Source organism: Micropterus salmoides, unplaced genomic scaffold (assembly GCF_014851395.1).
Source record: "Micropterus salmoides isolate LMB-PRFRI ecotype aquatic unplaced genomic scaffold, ASM1485139v1 Ms_hic_scaffold_3, whole genome shotgun sequence".
NCBI lineage: Eukaryota > Metazoa > Chordata > Actinopteri > Centrarchiformes > Centrarchidae > Micropterus > Micropterus salmoides.
The window spans coordinates 22,686,253-22,703,411 of NW_024042261.1; the positions used below are offsets into that span (position 1 = coordinate 22,686,253).

Genomic DNA, 17,159 nt, shown 5'->3' on the forward strand with positions numbered 1-17,159 from the left:
CAGTTTGCAGTGAGCATGATGCACAAGCAACGGAGCCATTAAAAACACAATAAATAGGATGAATCACTTATTACGACAACTAAGGAGACAACAGTGCTTCTATTTTTCTACATTATGTGCCAGACTGCCGGGGGTGAGGGTGTGGGGGGGTGGTGGGAACTGCTGACCATTTTAATGATGGTAACTGAAGCTATTAACAATGCCGTCACTGAGCAATGGCTGGATTTTAAGAAAATGGTGGTGATAGTAGCGGGAGGGGGTAGGCGGGGTCATCATCTACTATCTACCACGAATCTGTCAGCTATCCTGTGCCCTCCAGGAGATGTGCTGAGCAACACCAGTGGAGAGTGATGAGGGAGCTGATTTAGGTGTAGACACAAAGGGAAGCAAAGACAAGAAGAGAGAAGGGAGCTACAATAGGAGAAGAGACTATGTCAAGAATTGCTGAGGAAAACATGAAGATGGCAGCAGCCCACTCTTAATGAGTCATAAATCAGCTTGATATGAATCATCTCTACAGCGCTATTAGAGCAAAGTGTCTCGAACCTCATTAATTTCCATTAGGGAGCAGCTATCTGGTAAGTTTACCATAGCATCACATTTTCTCCAAGCCACTGTCTTTATGATCTTATAGTATCTCTCACAGATCTGCCTAAACACCATCAAGTTTTGGGGTCAGCCCCTTTCATTCCCAGCAGGGACGTGCACAGATATTTTGTGGGGCAGTGACTCATTTAAGTTAAGGGGAACAGCCCCTTCTCAACCGTTTACTATTTACTAAATATAATGTAGCATTTATTAAACCAAATGGTAGCTTTACCATCAATCAAAACACTTTTTGTGTACACCTACCAGAGATTTAAGAAGTGGCTGATAGATATTTCAGTTGTAATGATTCAGCTGTTGGCCTGCAACTGCTTTAAAAGCAACTTTGCAAAGCAGCACTTCCTTTAGCTGCCTCTCTCAGCGCTTTCTGTATCTGCCTCTGTCACCTCTTTTGAGGACATTGTCATTGTACACACAATATGCAACATCCAGTATGATGCATCATTTACAAAGCTACATGAAGTTTAACTAACTAGAGTTAACAAGTACCTGTGAGCAATTGTGTGCTGCACAATATCTAATGTAATGGAATCGGTATCAAAAGTTTACAGGCATAAATAGTTGAAAAGACATGATCACAAAACTAAACACCATGTGCTGCACTGCTGATTGACTGTAGCAATGACCACTAATTAACCGTCTTACAGTTATAAGCTTAGTTAGCACGCAAACATGTAAACAAGCCACTACCGCTGAGTAAATCCCCTGCAAAATAATAATTTTAAAAAGCATGTTGAGTTCAGACAGACAGACAGAAAGAAAGAGAAGGATGTGTGGAGCTCCTCCTCAACTCATTCACTGACGAAAATTAATGTCGACTCTGAAGACGATGACTTCATCGCTCATTCAACGGGAGCTTGGCAGGCTTTCCGCACTCGTAATTATAAGAAAAACTGCAGCAGCAGCAACAACACTGACAGCAATAGTTAGCAATTATAATAATCATTATAATTTATTTGTTTGGCCAAAAAGTGCACTTCAGCCAACAAGGGCAAAGAAGCAGCAACTGGAGGCACAAAAGCCACTACACTCAGCATGTCTGTCATCTGCAGTCACATGCAGTGAGAGAGAAAATGGACTCTGCTAAAATTAAGCTATGCTATTCCTTTGTCTTAGCGCCTATCTGCTTAACTCCATCCATACACATTCATTCAAGTTAAGAGGAGCACAGCATTAGAGTACTGAGGTGCTCCTTTAGGTGTGAAATCTACATTGGCTCTAAATACCCACACCAGCTCCCATTTTCTTACCAGAGAGGTGAAGATATACGTGTAGTAGACTGACAGCATTCCCAGCTCTGATGCCTGCAGATCAAAAGATAAGAGGGGCAGGAGGGGAGAGATAAAGCAAAAAGAATTTACAAAACAGAAATTCAAGGATTGGAGTGTGAACACAAAGATGTTAAGATGGAGGTCAGAGAAGCAGAGGAGGGAGGGGCATGAAACACAAAGCAGAGTGAGTCAGGAAGAAAGGGTTGTGGAGAGAAGTGAAGGGGTCAGTGATTCAGTGTAACTCAAGCTCCACTCTTCAGCAGACAGATCAAATCCACATCTTGATAAGACCAGACACATTCTTATCTGGCTCTCAATGGAGCAATTAATTTCTGAAGTACATTAGTATGCTGCTCGACACTCTGTCGTACAATTTGATTAAATCAAAGTCACAGTGAGAAGCATTTGTGGAGGACAGGGTGAACTTTTCATAGTTTCATTTCATTAAAGTCATTAGCAAAAAAGAAAATCATCAAGCTATAGATTTCTGTTTAATCATGCTGCAATGCACATTCAGAATAAAATAAATAAATATGTATATAAAAATATAAAGGCTTTTCAAAGAACGTCATGTTTTTCCAAAAACTTGACTGAAATTCTTCCTGAGCATGAATTAACCATCCTGCCCCTTCTCAGGTGCTACTCAGAGTATCTTTTCCACACCTGGATGTACTGAAATTTACATATTTCCATCATAAATGGCTTCAACACTGACATTATTCTAAGCTTGTGTATCATCAGAAAGAAATTAATAACAGACATTAGACTGTCATTTCTGCAAAAAGCCTAAACTCTGTGTGGGTGTTTGTGTGTCATTAGGAGTATATGTCACTCAGTTGTTAAATATTCAACTTGTGTGTTCTGCAGGAGCATAAATAAAAAAGAAGTCAAATGTGGCGATTATCATAGCAAAAAATCCAAATAAAACTTTCATTATTAAACTCTAAATGACATCTCAAGTTGTCTTTATAAAGCTTCCTCCTTAGAGTATATTTACTGCACTACTACTCAGAAAGTACTACCAGTATGTAAGGTAACTATTATGCTTCTGGGAAATTGTTTGTTAACACCTGGGGTTACACACAGTAAGTAAAGCTAACTAATTTTTCACCTTGAACAGTACCTTCATGTGGCAAGCAACATTTCAAAACATGGCATGTTTTTCTTGGGTGATCTGCGCCATTAATACTGTACCGAACATAAACTGACATTATAACCTAAATCGCCTTTGGTTGCTGCCCACATCCCATTCAGAAGACACAATACAACCACAATAAGCAGCTGATGAAAAATATCCTTCTGGTATCTTTTCGCTGCATTTTGAAATAAGCTTCTCTGCATTTTTGTCCACTTTTTGATCTCCTTGTTGTTCTACTGCAGCTTTTGGTCAGAGTGCACACGGTTTGCACTGCCCCCATATACTGGGCTCACTATCTATCCCAGTCTGGTTCTGTACAGCTGTGCACAACAGTGGAGGCCTGACTGAACAAGATTACATTCAGAATGCTAACACTGCTGACCTAAACCCCTCTGAATGCTAAAACCTCAGAGAGCAAGACCTTTGTCTGACGAGGGTTTGATGTAAGATGTAAACAGACAAATAAGGGGGAATGTCTTGCATGACAAAGGACGATTCTGTCCCTTTAGACAAGCTGGGCACTCTTATCATCATCTGAGACTGGCAAATATGCCGGCGCACAGCTTTGATATGTTTGGCAACTAGGCACTCCACATGAGATGCAGGACTGCCAACTTTACACCACCCTGCTGCAGGACTGTCTCTTGACAGACTGAGAGACAGACATCGGGACACACGGGGGAGACAAAAGAGTGAGAGAAAGAGGGATGGGTATACACGACCACATGGGGGAGGGAGGTGTGAAGAAACAAAGTGAAACTGTCGTCCCTGCATTTGAGTAGAGAGGCGAGAAAAAGAGCAACTCCATATTGAAACTGAAGAGACAGACGCAGGGAGAAGGCGAACAGAGGGCGAGCGAAAGAGAGACGTCCCACTGTGGGCTCCCACTGCTCTGTGGCCCAGGGTTGCCATGGTGACTGAATGACCACTGATGGCAGACTTGATTGAGGAGAGAGATTGAGATTGAAGACAAATAGTGAGATAGAGACTACAATGGAGAGAATGAGGGAAGAAGAGCTGGAAAGCAAGAGAAACATCTCTCCTTCCCTCTCCTCCCAACCCTCTTAAGTCTCCCGATATTGTCACCTCCACTCTAGCCATCCATTCATTGTTTTCTAGAAATAATGAGGTGTGTATTAATTACTAAGAGGCCATATGCTGCTGCCAAACATCCTTGCTTCCTCGGCTCCCACAATCCCCTTGATCCCCTATCGAAGCGATCAAAGACTCAGGAGAAGCTTCAACATTATGTTGGAGTCAAAGTGTCCATGGTCTTATAACGTTTTGAGACGTTACTGGTATGTGCCATTAGTTGACAAAACACATGTCGTACTATTTCTGTTACTGACAGAAATAGAGCTGACTTCTTCAAAAAGCTATTTCTACATAATTAAATTTATGGCTTTGCATGTTACATTATTTAGTTACATTTTCATGCAAAAGGTGTTTTTGGGGAAGGAAACAACAGATGGATAATAGATAAAGAAGGACATTAAAGAACCACTTGGTTTGCTTCAGTGACTTGCATAACAGCTGGTTTTAATCGATAACATGCACTGCATTAGAAAGTAGACAAAAAGGCTCCTTTATTTTATGAGTCTTTTCTTACTTACACTGATCCACTTAAGTGTACAGGATTCTCACTTGTGGAAGATGAATCATTGGAATACAACTTCATTTAATGCTCTCATCCATATAATTTGATGTAACAGGTTTGTTAAACAAGATTGCCTCAATTCATTTGCCTTTTATTTTGGGAGTGTGTTTTTGACTCCAGACTCAGTAACCATGTCTTTTAAAGCGGTGTCCACTGCCAAAAGTGCATAAATCCATGTAATCTCACTCGTGATTCAACACGGCAAATGTAGTACAGTGGTGAAATAGATATTTCCTTTTTCATATGTTCTGCACACTACGCGCTGTGCCATGTGGGAAATGTAACCTCTTTCACTGCAGATCAAAACTAGACTAACCAACCTCTTCTAGTTAAAAACATTCTCCACACATAATTACTTATAGCCTTGAACACTTCTTGCCATTGGCATATTTCAGTTACTTTTTCTTTTTGAGATGTACGAGAATTAGAAAGATGTGGATCTTGGGAATTTTTTTCATGAGGTTAAAGTATGAAGACTGCACACATGGAATAAAGACAAGTTGTCAGTGCATAAATAACACAGCTGTCATGTGAACCATACTAACCCGTTCCAAAATGATATGTGACATAGTGGCGTTGGCGTCGACTATAATAGTGGCAGTCTTGTCGTCTCGGATCTCCTTCAGTAGCGGGGTTGGGTCCTGGCTGTCATCAAGCATGCGCACTGACAGAGTCTCCTTGGAGATGAGGAACTGCCTGAGGAGCTGCTCCAGGTTCAATAAGCCTGCCGGTAAGACACGCACAAAAAGTAAAAAAAAAAAATACACAGACAACAGGGTTACTTGTAATGAAGGGAAGACTCTCCAAAGGAGATGAAGCTCTGCAGTCTTTTTTTAAAAGTTAAGACAATACATAGCCAAAAAGTTAAGGAAAGTCAGGTGCATTGAGAGAGAGATGTCTGATATTGTAATGCAGTGTGAATTTAATAAGCATCACTGTACTCAAGTACAAACAAATGTGCCTCTTGTTTGTTTTTCTGACACATTTGACAACAATGAATGTGTAAACAAGTGGACTGATTACCTTTAATTGCAATTACTGTGAAGCCATCTAACACAAAGGGACATTTCAGCAACTTATCCTGTACTCTATCCTATGGTAATAGACCGTTTGACTCCAGTGAAGCAAGTGGGATTTGCCCTAATTAAAGAATAGCCGACTTAATCAAAACGCTCCTGGCAGCATTTTACCACTCACTTTGCATCTATATATTAGCAGACCAGGAGAGTTTACTAGGCTAATTTTTCATATAGGAGTTTAAACTCATTTGTGAGGTGTGTTACAGAGAGAACAACCTCATGTGACAGTTATGTTGGCCTCACCGTGGCAGATCTCACTACACTCATGTGACATTTCTTGATACTGGCAAGGAGAGTCATTTGAGAAGGACATAACTTTGTGGAGAAGGACTTTCATTAGCCGAGCCTCCACCTGCCATTTCCATTACAAAGTAATAAAGAAACGGTACTTGAGACTTTGGCATCAACAGCTATTTTATGTAATTTTTGCCATGGCGACAGCAGAGTAGTTCGTCTGTCCCACAGAGACCAATTTTGGTGTAGCAATTTTAAGTTCTCAAGCTGAGTCCTTTAGCTTCTCCACAGCACATTAACACAAGCTACAACACTGACCCAGTCACCAGCATCACGTCTAACAGCTTCTGCAATTATGTCTCAGTGTCTGCCTGTCTCTCAGCCTGTCTGTATGGCGGTATATCACTGTGTGTGTTTGTCTTCCTGTACCTGGCTACCTGTGTCTGTGCACTCATGAGACATCATTTCTGGCTGCTGCTTTCTTGCCTGCCTGTGTCTCAAACCTGTCAGATCAGCTTCCTCTGTAGTATAACGCAGAATATATTTGATGAGCTTGAAATAGCTTCTGCTAAACCGTCCTCCTTGTCTGCCTCCTGCCTCCACTTCTCTGTGGCTTCTCACAGGGCATCAAATACAATTTCACGTCAAGTGCATGACGTTAGACGGTGCACTGCGCTAGATGTGGCTGGCTAAAGAGCATACACACATTCACACACAAATAGAGTGACACAGAAGAAAAGTTCATATTCTCTTTAGTGTTCTGGCTACACAGGATTCAAAGGGGAGACAGAATCTTTTTTTTGCTAGGGTGTCTTACAGCTGCCATGTTCCCTCACTGTTTGCTCTGGTGAACCAGTTTCAAATAAAAAACATACAGCTGAATGAAAGATTTACTCTTCTTTAGTTAGACTTGTATAGGTTGCTGTAGAGAGAAAAGAAATTCTGTGGGATTGTGTGTGTGTGTATGTATGCTTGAAACTCTGTCTTTATGAGGACCAAGTTTAAGAGCCAGAGAGTGAGGACATTTTTGAAAAGTGAGGATATTTTGGTTAGTACTCACTTAGATGGATTAGATTAGAAATAGGTTTAGGTGAAGTTAGTCTTAAGCTACTAATTAAATCAAATCAAATTTCTGATAGGATCTCTTCATTAAGTACTTGTCATTGCTCCTAATGGTGTCCACTATTCCTGTGCAGGATTAAAATTTACAACAGACACACAAAAGAGACTGACAGGAAACAATCCATGCATGACATTACTCTTTGTAATATTTCTTAGGCTGATTCAGCCTCACAGTAAACTGATGGCTCCTCTGTGCCTGTATCAGAGCTGTGGTAAGTTACTGCAAATGCTGCTGGCAAACCACTGTGTGGCTTTTACTGTGAAGCAGCCACAGAAAATGCAGCTGTTACCGCCGGAAACCATAGGCATCAGAAATCAACATGGACTGAAATATTAAATTTATCTTTAGCTTTGTGTAGTTTTCTTTGTCAGTGTTATTCACGCATTGTGTGTATTGTTGAGGTCTAACCAACGGTGTTATATACATTTCCTTCCTCATAAAACATGCAAAATCAATTTTAGAGTATTTTTAATTCTGTATTATTTACATCCATGTTTACTAACTTGGAGTCTTCTTCTTCGCTGCCTTTGCTGGTATTGGTAGGAATGGGGATTAACCTGTTTATATAACACAGTACCTGAATATGAACCCCTTGGCACGTGTAGGTGAATAATATATAATGAAACCTTAGGTCACAGACAAAGCTTTTAACACAGGCCCAAAAGCCCTGATGACAGCCGTACATTATGGTGACTCATCGTTTAGCCTCGAACAGTGAATAAGGCCACGCTTTATGACTTTGCACCTGTTGGGACCATCACTTTAAAATGCTGTTGACAAGATCATGTGTCAAAACATTTAAAGTATGTCTCAGCATATTCCCCTTCCCATTAACCTAAATAACCATAAAAGCAGAACCATCAATACCAACTATACTACAGCACCACCACCCTGTCACACGGGTGGTGGTGCTGATTTCAGATGCTCCTGCTGATCATTCTTGTTCTCTCTGCAAACAGCATTTTTATTCATCCTTCATACGGCACACATTACTTATCCTACAGGAATATCCATTTGCAGGTTTTTCAGTTTGAGTGTGATATTACTACATAAGTGGGATGGGGTGGGGGTGCTAAGAGTTGCTGTCAGAGTTCAGGTGAACCTCTTTTGTTGAAAAACTGCCCTCTACGGAGTGATTCACAAGGGATACTTCTATTTAAATTGTGTCTGCCGTTTTATTTTGTCTTTAAAAGACAGGTAACAGTGGAATAAATGATGGGAGCAGAAAGGAAGAGATTAAATGCATGATAGGTCCCCCCTGGATTTAAATCCAGAGTGTCACAGTCACATGTCAAACTCCACTAGACCACCACCATGTCTCTTGCTGTGTTTTTTGATGGGGAGAAATCACCCTATATCTCATGTGATTTCTTTTCCAAAGTAGGTAGAAATAGCAAGCAAAGACTTTGCATTTGACTCTTGCAGAGTCAATTTCTGCACATTTGCACCTATGCAACCCCACTCACTCTGCACAAATCCAAAATCTCATTATATTGAGCCAACACATCTTTACAAAAAGCAAAAGCCAACTGCTTACCATCTATTCAAGGAGAAACTTTACTTCTAGCATCACTACCATCACCTTGACAACTTACATCGCTGCCTTCCTCATCAGGATCATTAGTAGCCGCAGTATAATTACTATTATCAAATTCAAAAAGACCATGCCCTGCAATTACGATGTTCCTGTCTTTCTTACATCTTTGTATACAATACATTCCTGTTCACAATTCATTGAGCCATCTCTTCCACTTGACTTACGTTGATTACAGGCTAGTGGTGGCAACATCGCAGTGTGAAACATGGAGAGACACTAGGTCACCTCCAGAAACTGTGTGTAATGGAGAATTGTAATTCATTAAATAACATGGGCAAGCAATCATAACCAGAAAAACCCCCATAGCAATCACGTAGCATAAGGCAACTATGTAAATTAGCAGATTATAGTGGAGACCTGATACAACGACAAGTACTGAAGTGTTTTTTTTTTCTATTGTAGCGGCAGTGGAAAAATGCAGTGAGGTAAAATGCCAAACCGTGCTCTCCAGCTGTGCCTATCAGAAGTTGGGGAAAATGCTCTGCAAGCATTTGAGGCCTACTGTTTTGTTGGACTTAGAAATCTTGTACCAGCACTGCAGCTCCAGCTAAATTTCAGAGCGTATTGGATGTTCTTTTTCAGCTTACTGACAGCTGCACCAATCAACTCACTAATGAAAGTGCACTGCTGTAGCAGTAGTGCCAGGGAGTACGGGAACAGCATGCATGTATGTGTGTGGTTTGAACAGTGTACGTGTGTGCATGCGGGCTGATTCTGTGCGTGCATTTCAACGTGTGTGTCTCTTTTCATTTACCAAAGGCCACAGCCTCATGACATGTGGGGCCACCCAACAGATCTAAAAATTCAACCACATGGGCAGTGTTCTGGGCAAGAGTTAGATTAATGTCCATCCTGGTGTGCTCCATGCCTTTGGGCAGAGCTCCACCTCCACTCCTGCCTCCATGGGTGGAAAATATTCATGAATTGGCCACGCTCTATTAGGCTGTCACTGACTTGGGTGATTAATGAGACCGGCACGTGTGGACGAGCCACCAACAGCAGACTGCCAACCGACCAAGTGACTGCGGGAGGAGGGGTGGGGCTGCGCAAGCTGGAGCTAAAGTCGAATGGGTTTCAGCTGATGCTGTTGCTGAACACAAACCTTTACACACACACACACACACACACACACACACACACACACACACCCAGGCACACTGCCATTTGCTGCATTTTCTGTTGAATGAATGAGGGTCACAGAAGAGGGTGCAATCAATACAGCCACGTCATTTCCTGGACTGTCTCTTGCAGTAAATGTATAATTCCAGTGTGGTTACCACCTACTCCTCCCCTTACCCTAATCACTACATTTCACCTCTCTAACATCTGACAAATAGCATCCTCTCCTCTCCTCTCCTCTCACCTCCAATTTCAGACTCCCGTTGGTATATTCTATCTACCTCTCATCTCTTCTCATTTCATTTCTTTTCATTTGATTTAATTTCCTTTCCAGTTCGCTCTTAGCCCACTGACACAGAATAAGAACCAACCCGCACACCCACACACAACCAGAGGGAAGAAGAACAGTAATGTTAAAATGAGTTTCTTTTCTCCAAACTTGCCAATATTAAAGTCAGAGGGTGCCTAAAAGGTTCACTTGTTATCACTGTTCTCGCCGGAGCTGTATTAATCAACTCTCTGAGGAATGAATGTCACAGAAACAGAATCTGAGCACTGAATTGGAAGAATGACTGACAGGTTAAGGAACACCTAGAAGGGAAAAAAAACAATAACGATTTATTTCTGACAATTGCAGGTATAATTAGGTATTGGGTTTGGGTTATTAAACTACAATTACCTCTATATTGTCTTTTGCTAAGCTTAATTAATTCTTCCCAGCAACATTTTACAATTTCTGCATAATAAACTGCCATCTTTAGCAAAATGTTTTCAAAAAAGGTACCCTCACATTTGAAATAATTTACTGTAACTGCATTTGCACACACACACATTTTGGTTTAATACTTGAAACACAGTGCTTTGAGGTCTTAAAAGTTATGAATGAAAGGAGTCTCCAGAGTAAAGGCCAAGAGACAGTCAAAGAGGAAGTTGAAAGGCAGAAGAACTGAGACTTGAGATAGGTGGGGTGGGCGGTTCACAGTGGCTCATTGCCATCTCTGGGCTGTTTGACACATGGTTGATATCTCAAGCCTATTTCCTCTCTTCAAAGCCTTGTGCTGATTAGGAGAAAGGTTAGAGGGTGCCACTCGAGGTCATGGTGCCTTTGTCTAGGGAGTTGTAATTACTGCTTGCTGTACTACAAGAGGGTGGGAACAGGCCATGATTTAATCTTCCTTTCTATTTACAAAAATAACTTCCCTCGAGGAGATTTTCAAGCTTTTTTAAGGTCATTCAGTTTAGTATCTATGGAATCTAACGAGTGCCTTTGACAAGGAGGCGGTCAGCGGTTACAGCTGCAAACTCCATCTTCATTCTCTTTTGTCTGTCTTAAGGATGTGTTTTGATCATCAGCAGGGTGTGTTTACACAGAGTGTTGTAGTAAACACACAAGAGATTGAAGGTTGAGGACAGATTATACATCACACAGTGTAATATCCTATCTCATTATTTTAATTTAAGGATGATAAGAAAAAAAAAGATTCTGCAGTACATGTAATTTATTTTGAGATGCATGCTTCAGGCGTGATACTGTGGGGGAGTTTTAGCTGTGGAGTGCAGCAGCTGCTTCAAAACGGAGCGTGTCACAGGGTGAGATGTTGATAAGCACTGCATCTGTTGTCAGAACACAGTCGGTGTGCGTGTGAGAAGCTTATTTGTGCTAACATGTGTTAAAGGAATCCAGGCAAACAAAAATGTTTGCACTTTGTTGACAGATGTAGGGAAGGCATGTGAGCCTTCTCCCCAGGTGTGTATGACTTTGCATTTTGTCACGAGGGTGTGAATGTTGTACTCACAGTCAGCCTGTGCACAGATGAGGCAGGCGGTGGTGCTGTTAAAGAAGGTGAGAAGGCCAGCCACAGCCAGGCTGATGTCGGTGTTGGTTGGCCTCAGGTCCAGAGTGGTGAATCGGGGGAACTGAACCTTCAGAATGTCCTCTGGAGCCACCTTTACATACGGCACCTGTACAGAGATGCTAATGTCAGGACATCTGTTGCATTTTAATCATTTGCAGTTGATTTTGACATGTTGCATTCATATTCATGATCAAAACTGCAGCAGACGTCTGCAGACAACCGTAAAATAGATAAAAACAAGGGAAAATGTGTGTGAACTGCTGCCAGCAGACAGCCAAAAGAAAGAATAGATCTATCAGTCAGACAATCAGTCTAATCTGTTACGATAAATTGCCAGCAAGGATAACCCAGGGGTCTGTGGTAATGTGCATATTCAGAATAAACATGTCTTTCAGTAACTGAGGTACTGAAGCTCATGTAACGTATAGATCTAAAAATGTGTTTTGTTTCACCCACATGAATAACAAGGGTTTATTATTTCTATTCCAAAGAGGGCAGGGTAGTGTAGAATGTGTCGCAATAGACAGTTTATTTTTTATAAAATAAAATGTAAGTAACATATATATGTACAAGTTAAGGCGCATTTATACTTGTGCGCAGGTGTGTCCGTCATTCTGCAATTACACCCCCAAACGCTAGTCGGCAGTAGCGCTACAGCGTCCACTGCGTAGCCCCATAGCCTACGCCGTCACCTACGCCGTCGATTCGATGCATTTTGAAGTATAAATTACACTTTAGAGTACAAATATAGAGCGCAGAATAGATGAATGAATAACAACAAAACAAAAGAGATATAAAACAAGCATAACATAACACAAAAATATTACTGACCCCCCGCATTTGATGTCCAGTTAATTAATGTTTCTGTAAAGTTCTGCCAGAGTTAGCTCCTCTCGTTCCTCACCGCATAGCCCCTCCCTCTGCGTCTGTACACAGCCGTCTACTCACAAAGGCCCTCATTTATCATTCTTGCGTAGAAACAGGCGCATATGTTGGCGTAAGATTATGCTTACACTCCTCTCACCGCGTGATTTATGAAGCTGTACGTACCTTTGAAATCCAGGTGTACGCAATACCTGCCCTTGATAAATGCTGCGGCTGAAAACGATAGAATAACACGCCCCTATATATTCAAGTTTCCGCTTCCCCCACGCCCTCATTTTACGCCATGGACACACGGAAGACGGCAAAGAAGAGGAACTTCTCCGATGTGGAGATGGAGACCATCACCAGGGAAGTGGAAAGAAATAAAATTGTTTTATTTGGGAGTTTAAAGAGTGGGATTAAAGGCGCCCACAAAAACAAAATATGGACCCAAATTACAACTTCTGTTCACGTCACATGTATTGGGGTGTACAATAGTGATGATGATGTGATGTGGAGTACCATTCATTCACATTAATAATTGCATGACAATTTGTAATATTCTTCTTCTTATTATTATGATTTTTATTATTATTGTTATTTAGAAGAAGAATGTCATTATTATTTTTATTATTTAAGAAGAAGAATGTCATTTTTATTATTATTTTTTTAATTTATTATCAGTCTGAATTATTTTTTGTTCATTGAAAGCCTTTCATTACAGAACCCAGTCCGTGCGCACCTGCCGGGCCTAACCCTGAAACGTCAGGTAAAGCGCACAGGCTCCACTGGGAATAGCTGAGGCCTGAGTACAGATTTATCCTAACTGTCATCCATCATTCTGTTTAAGTGCAGTTATAGTTTTTGCGTTGAAGTGGCTACAATTCCTACTATTGCGACATCAAGGGATGATGCTTACATTTTGTTTAATGCAAGATATTAGTCAAACGCTGAGCAAGAAAAACATAGACAAAACAATCTCATGTTGCTTTAGAAACATTTTATTATTCTCTTCAAAATGTCGAGAAAAGCAAAACACTGCGAAAAAAAAAACAAAAAAAAACCTTAGATGGCATTTTGAATGTGCATTCGGGTGCTGACTTGTGGCTGGTTTCGTGAATCTGCACCGTGCATTTTTCCGTTTTTAGGCAATAATATAGTCAGTTTGACCTGCAACTTTTATTTGTGTCACAGCCTATTTTTGTTTGGATATACACTGAAATAAAAGCAACCCCAAATAAACAACAAATGAAGGAATACATATGCCTACAAATCAAATGCTTTGGTAAAGTCACACAAATTAAACATTTAAGTCCATGTTGCACAAAAATAAACACTGAAGTTTATAATTACTATGTTGTTTTGTTGTTTTTTTTTACAGTGGGTCATAATATATCATATCTTTTAGTTTGTCAGTGCACTCCCATAAACCTTGGTTCCCTGCAGCAATACATAAATCCAGTAGTCACCAATTTAGGCATCAAAATTGACAGTGATTTTAAACTTGACAAGCAAATAAACACTGTGGTTAAATCAAGTTTTTATCATTTGAGGCTTTTATCTAAAATTAAACCTGTTTTATCTTTTGATCTTCTTGAGCATGTGATTCATGCTTTTATCTCGACCCGTTTGGATTACTGTAATGCACTTTACATTGGTGTGAACCAAACCTCCCTCTCACGCCTGCAGTTAGTCCAGAACACAGCTGCTCGTCTTTTAACAGAAACCCGGAAACACAAACACATTACCCCCATTATGGCCTCGCTCCACTGGCTCCCTGTACATTTTTAGATTTTAAGTTTGTTTTTAAGTCACTTAATGGGTTGGCACCTCAGTACATCTCTGAGCTCCTGCACACTTACACCCCGCCAAGGTCACTGAGGTCTGCTGATCAGCTGCGTTCGAACGTGCCCAGGACCAGGCTGAAGATCAGGGGCGATCACTCTTTTTCAGCAGTTGCCCCCAAACTGTGGAATGACTTACCTCCTCACATTAAAGTGGCGCCCAACCTCTACACCTTTAAATCTCGTTTAAAAACATATTTTTATTCCCTGGCTTTTAATTCACCATGAGAGCTGCTGTGGTCTTCGTTGTCGCTGTCAGTGTTGGTGTTATTTGGTTATTATTATTATTTTTTTTATTTATCATGAGCATATTTTATATCATCTCTGTATAACACTTTAGTAACCTTGTTGTTTTTTAAATTGTGCTATATAAATAAAGTGGATTGGATTGGGTTAACTGTAAACCGTTTTACTCCCCCCGTGATTTTGCTTTATTCATTCTGGTCGGTGTTTACATTCTGCTGCACGCCAACGTCCACGACCCACAGCGCATGCTGGCCGACCAGATACTGTGTGTGGAGCAGACAAACCCGGATTCCCTTGTCATTGTTCTTGGTGTCTTTAACAAAGGAACTCCCCAAATACAGACAGTTTATAAAGTGTCCAACCAGAGAGGGGAACACTCTGGATCACTGTTACACCACAGTTAGCAGTGCCTATCACGCCATTACACGCTCTTCACTGGCACACTCTGATCATGTCATGGTCCAACTGATTCCTGCTTAAAGACAGAAATTACAACTAAACCTGTAGTGAGGACGTCAAAGAAATGGACCAGTGAAGCTGTAGAGGATCTTCAGGCGTGTTTGGACTGCACTGACTGGGATGTTTTCAGGACTGCTACCAACAATCTGGATGAGTTTACAGAGGCTGTGACGTCCTACATCAGCTTCTGTGAGGACAGCTGCATTCCAACACGCACCAGGGTGAGTTATAAAAATGACAAACCCTGGTTCACAGCTAAGCTCAGACAGCTGAGGTTGGAAAAGGAAGAGGCATTTAGGAGTGGGGACTGAGCCAGGTTTAAGGAGTCAAAGTACAGGTTTAGCAAGGTGGTGCGAGATGCTGAACAGAACAGCTGAATGCAGAGAGACTACAACAGAAGTTCTCAAGGAATGACTCTGCTTCGGTCTGGAGAGGATTCAGACAGATCACCAGCTACAAACCTAAATCCCCCCACTACTTCAACGACTCTCGCAAAGCAGCTGGTCTGGACTCTGTCTCCTCATCCACCCTGAAGCACTGTGCTGATCAGCTGTTTCCGGTGTTCACAGGCATCTTTAACACCTCACTGGTGTCACGCCATGTTCCAGCCTGCTTCAAAGCCTCCACCATCATCCCTGTCCCCAGAAATCCAAGACCCACGGGACTTAACGACTATAGACCCGTTGCCCTGACCTCTGTGGTAATGTGGTAATGTCTTTTGAGCGCCTTGTGTTGTCCCACCTTATATCCATCACAGACCCACACCTGGACCCCCTGCAGTTCGCCTACAGAGCCAACAGGTTTGTAGATGATGCAGTTAACATGGCCCTTCACTACATCCTCCAGCACCTGGACTCCACAGGAACCTACGCCAGGATCCTGTTTAAGGACTTCAGCTCCGCTTTCAACACCATCATCCCGGCCCTGCTGCAGGACAAGCTCTCCCTGACTGACTCCACCTGCAGACTTCCTGACAGACAGGAAGCAGCACGTGAAGATGGGAAAACATGTCTCTAACTCCAGGACCATCAGCACAAGTTCCCCTCAAGGCTGCGTTCTTTCCCCTCTGCTCCCTGTCCACCAACAGCTGCACCTCCAGTCACCAGTCTGTCAAGCTCCTGAAGTTTGCGGATGACACCACCCTCATTGGGTTCATCTCTGGAAACGCAGTGGAGATGGTCATGGACTTCAGGAAGAGCCCAGCCGCACCCTCCCCCATCATCTTGAGTGACTCCCCCGTAGCCAATGTGGACTCCTTCCGCTTCCTGGGCACCATCATCTCCCAGGACCTCAAGAGGGAGCTGAACATCACCTCCCTCACAAAGAATGCCCAGCAGAGGCTGTGGCAGCTGAAGAAGTTCAGCCTGCCAAAGACAATGATGGTGCACTTCTACACCGCCATCAATGAGTCCATCCTCACCTCCTCCATCACCATCTGGTATGCTGCTGCCACTGCCAGGGACAAGGGCAGGCTGCAGCATATCATTCGCTCTGCAGAGAAGGTGATTGGCTGCAACCTTCCATCACTTCAGGACCCGCACGCCTCCAGGACTCTGAGGCGAGCAGGAAAGATTGCAGCTGACACCTCCCATCCTGGCCACAAACTGTTTCAGACTCTCCCCTCTGGCAAGAGCCTGTGGTCCATCAGGACCAAAACCTCTCGCCACAAAAACAGCTTCTACCCGTCTGCAGCTAGCCTCATCAAAAAGTCGCGGGCCCCCCACTGATACTCCCCCCCCCTCAAATAATACAATCGTCTCTGCATGTAAATATCACTTCATGTCATATCATGCACAAACCTGGCACATTGGACATATTTGTTGTTAATTTGTTGTTAATTGTAAATTGTTGTTGTTCCATTTTTATTTTTAGGGCCCGAGCACGACCGTGCGAGGTCCCTATTGAATTTGTAAAGATTATATATATATATATCTTCTGCAAAGTAAGCTCCATTTTGGGGACCTAAACATACTCGAAAACTCACCAAACTTTGCACACATGTCAGAACTGGTGGAAAAATTTCGTATTTTATGGGTTTCGTGCATCGGCGTGGCAAAATGACTCGC

At 42.1% G+C, this 17,159-nt stretch overlaps 1 protein-coding gene across 3 annotated transcripts in view; it reads right to left on the reverse strand.

The window, feature by feature from the left end:
• grik4 (glutamate receptor, ionotropic, kainate 4) overlaps positions 1 to 17,159 on the reverse strand; it is a 178,877-nt gene that overhangs the window by 78,787 nt on the left and 82,931 nt on the right. For 2 of the 3 annotated variants that reach the window (XR_005440616.1, XM_038693892.1), the window contains exons 4-6: positions 11,621 to 11,786; positions 5,218 to 5,396; positions 1,857 to 1,910 (exon numbers count right to left, since the gene is read on the reverse strand). Coding sequence is in view for 2 of the 3 variants with exons in the window: in XM_038693892.1 (XP_038549820.1) it covers positions 1,857 to 1,910; positions 5,218 to 5,396; positions 11,621 to 11,786 (399 nt within the window). In the remaining variant the exon portion in view is untranslated. Of the gene's footprint in view, positions 1 to 1,856; positions 1,911 to 5,217; positions 5,397 to 11,620; positions 11,787 to 12,511; positions 12,588 to 17,159 lie in introns of those variants that run through there. The other variant, XM_038693893.1, reaches the window with a different exon arrangement.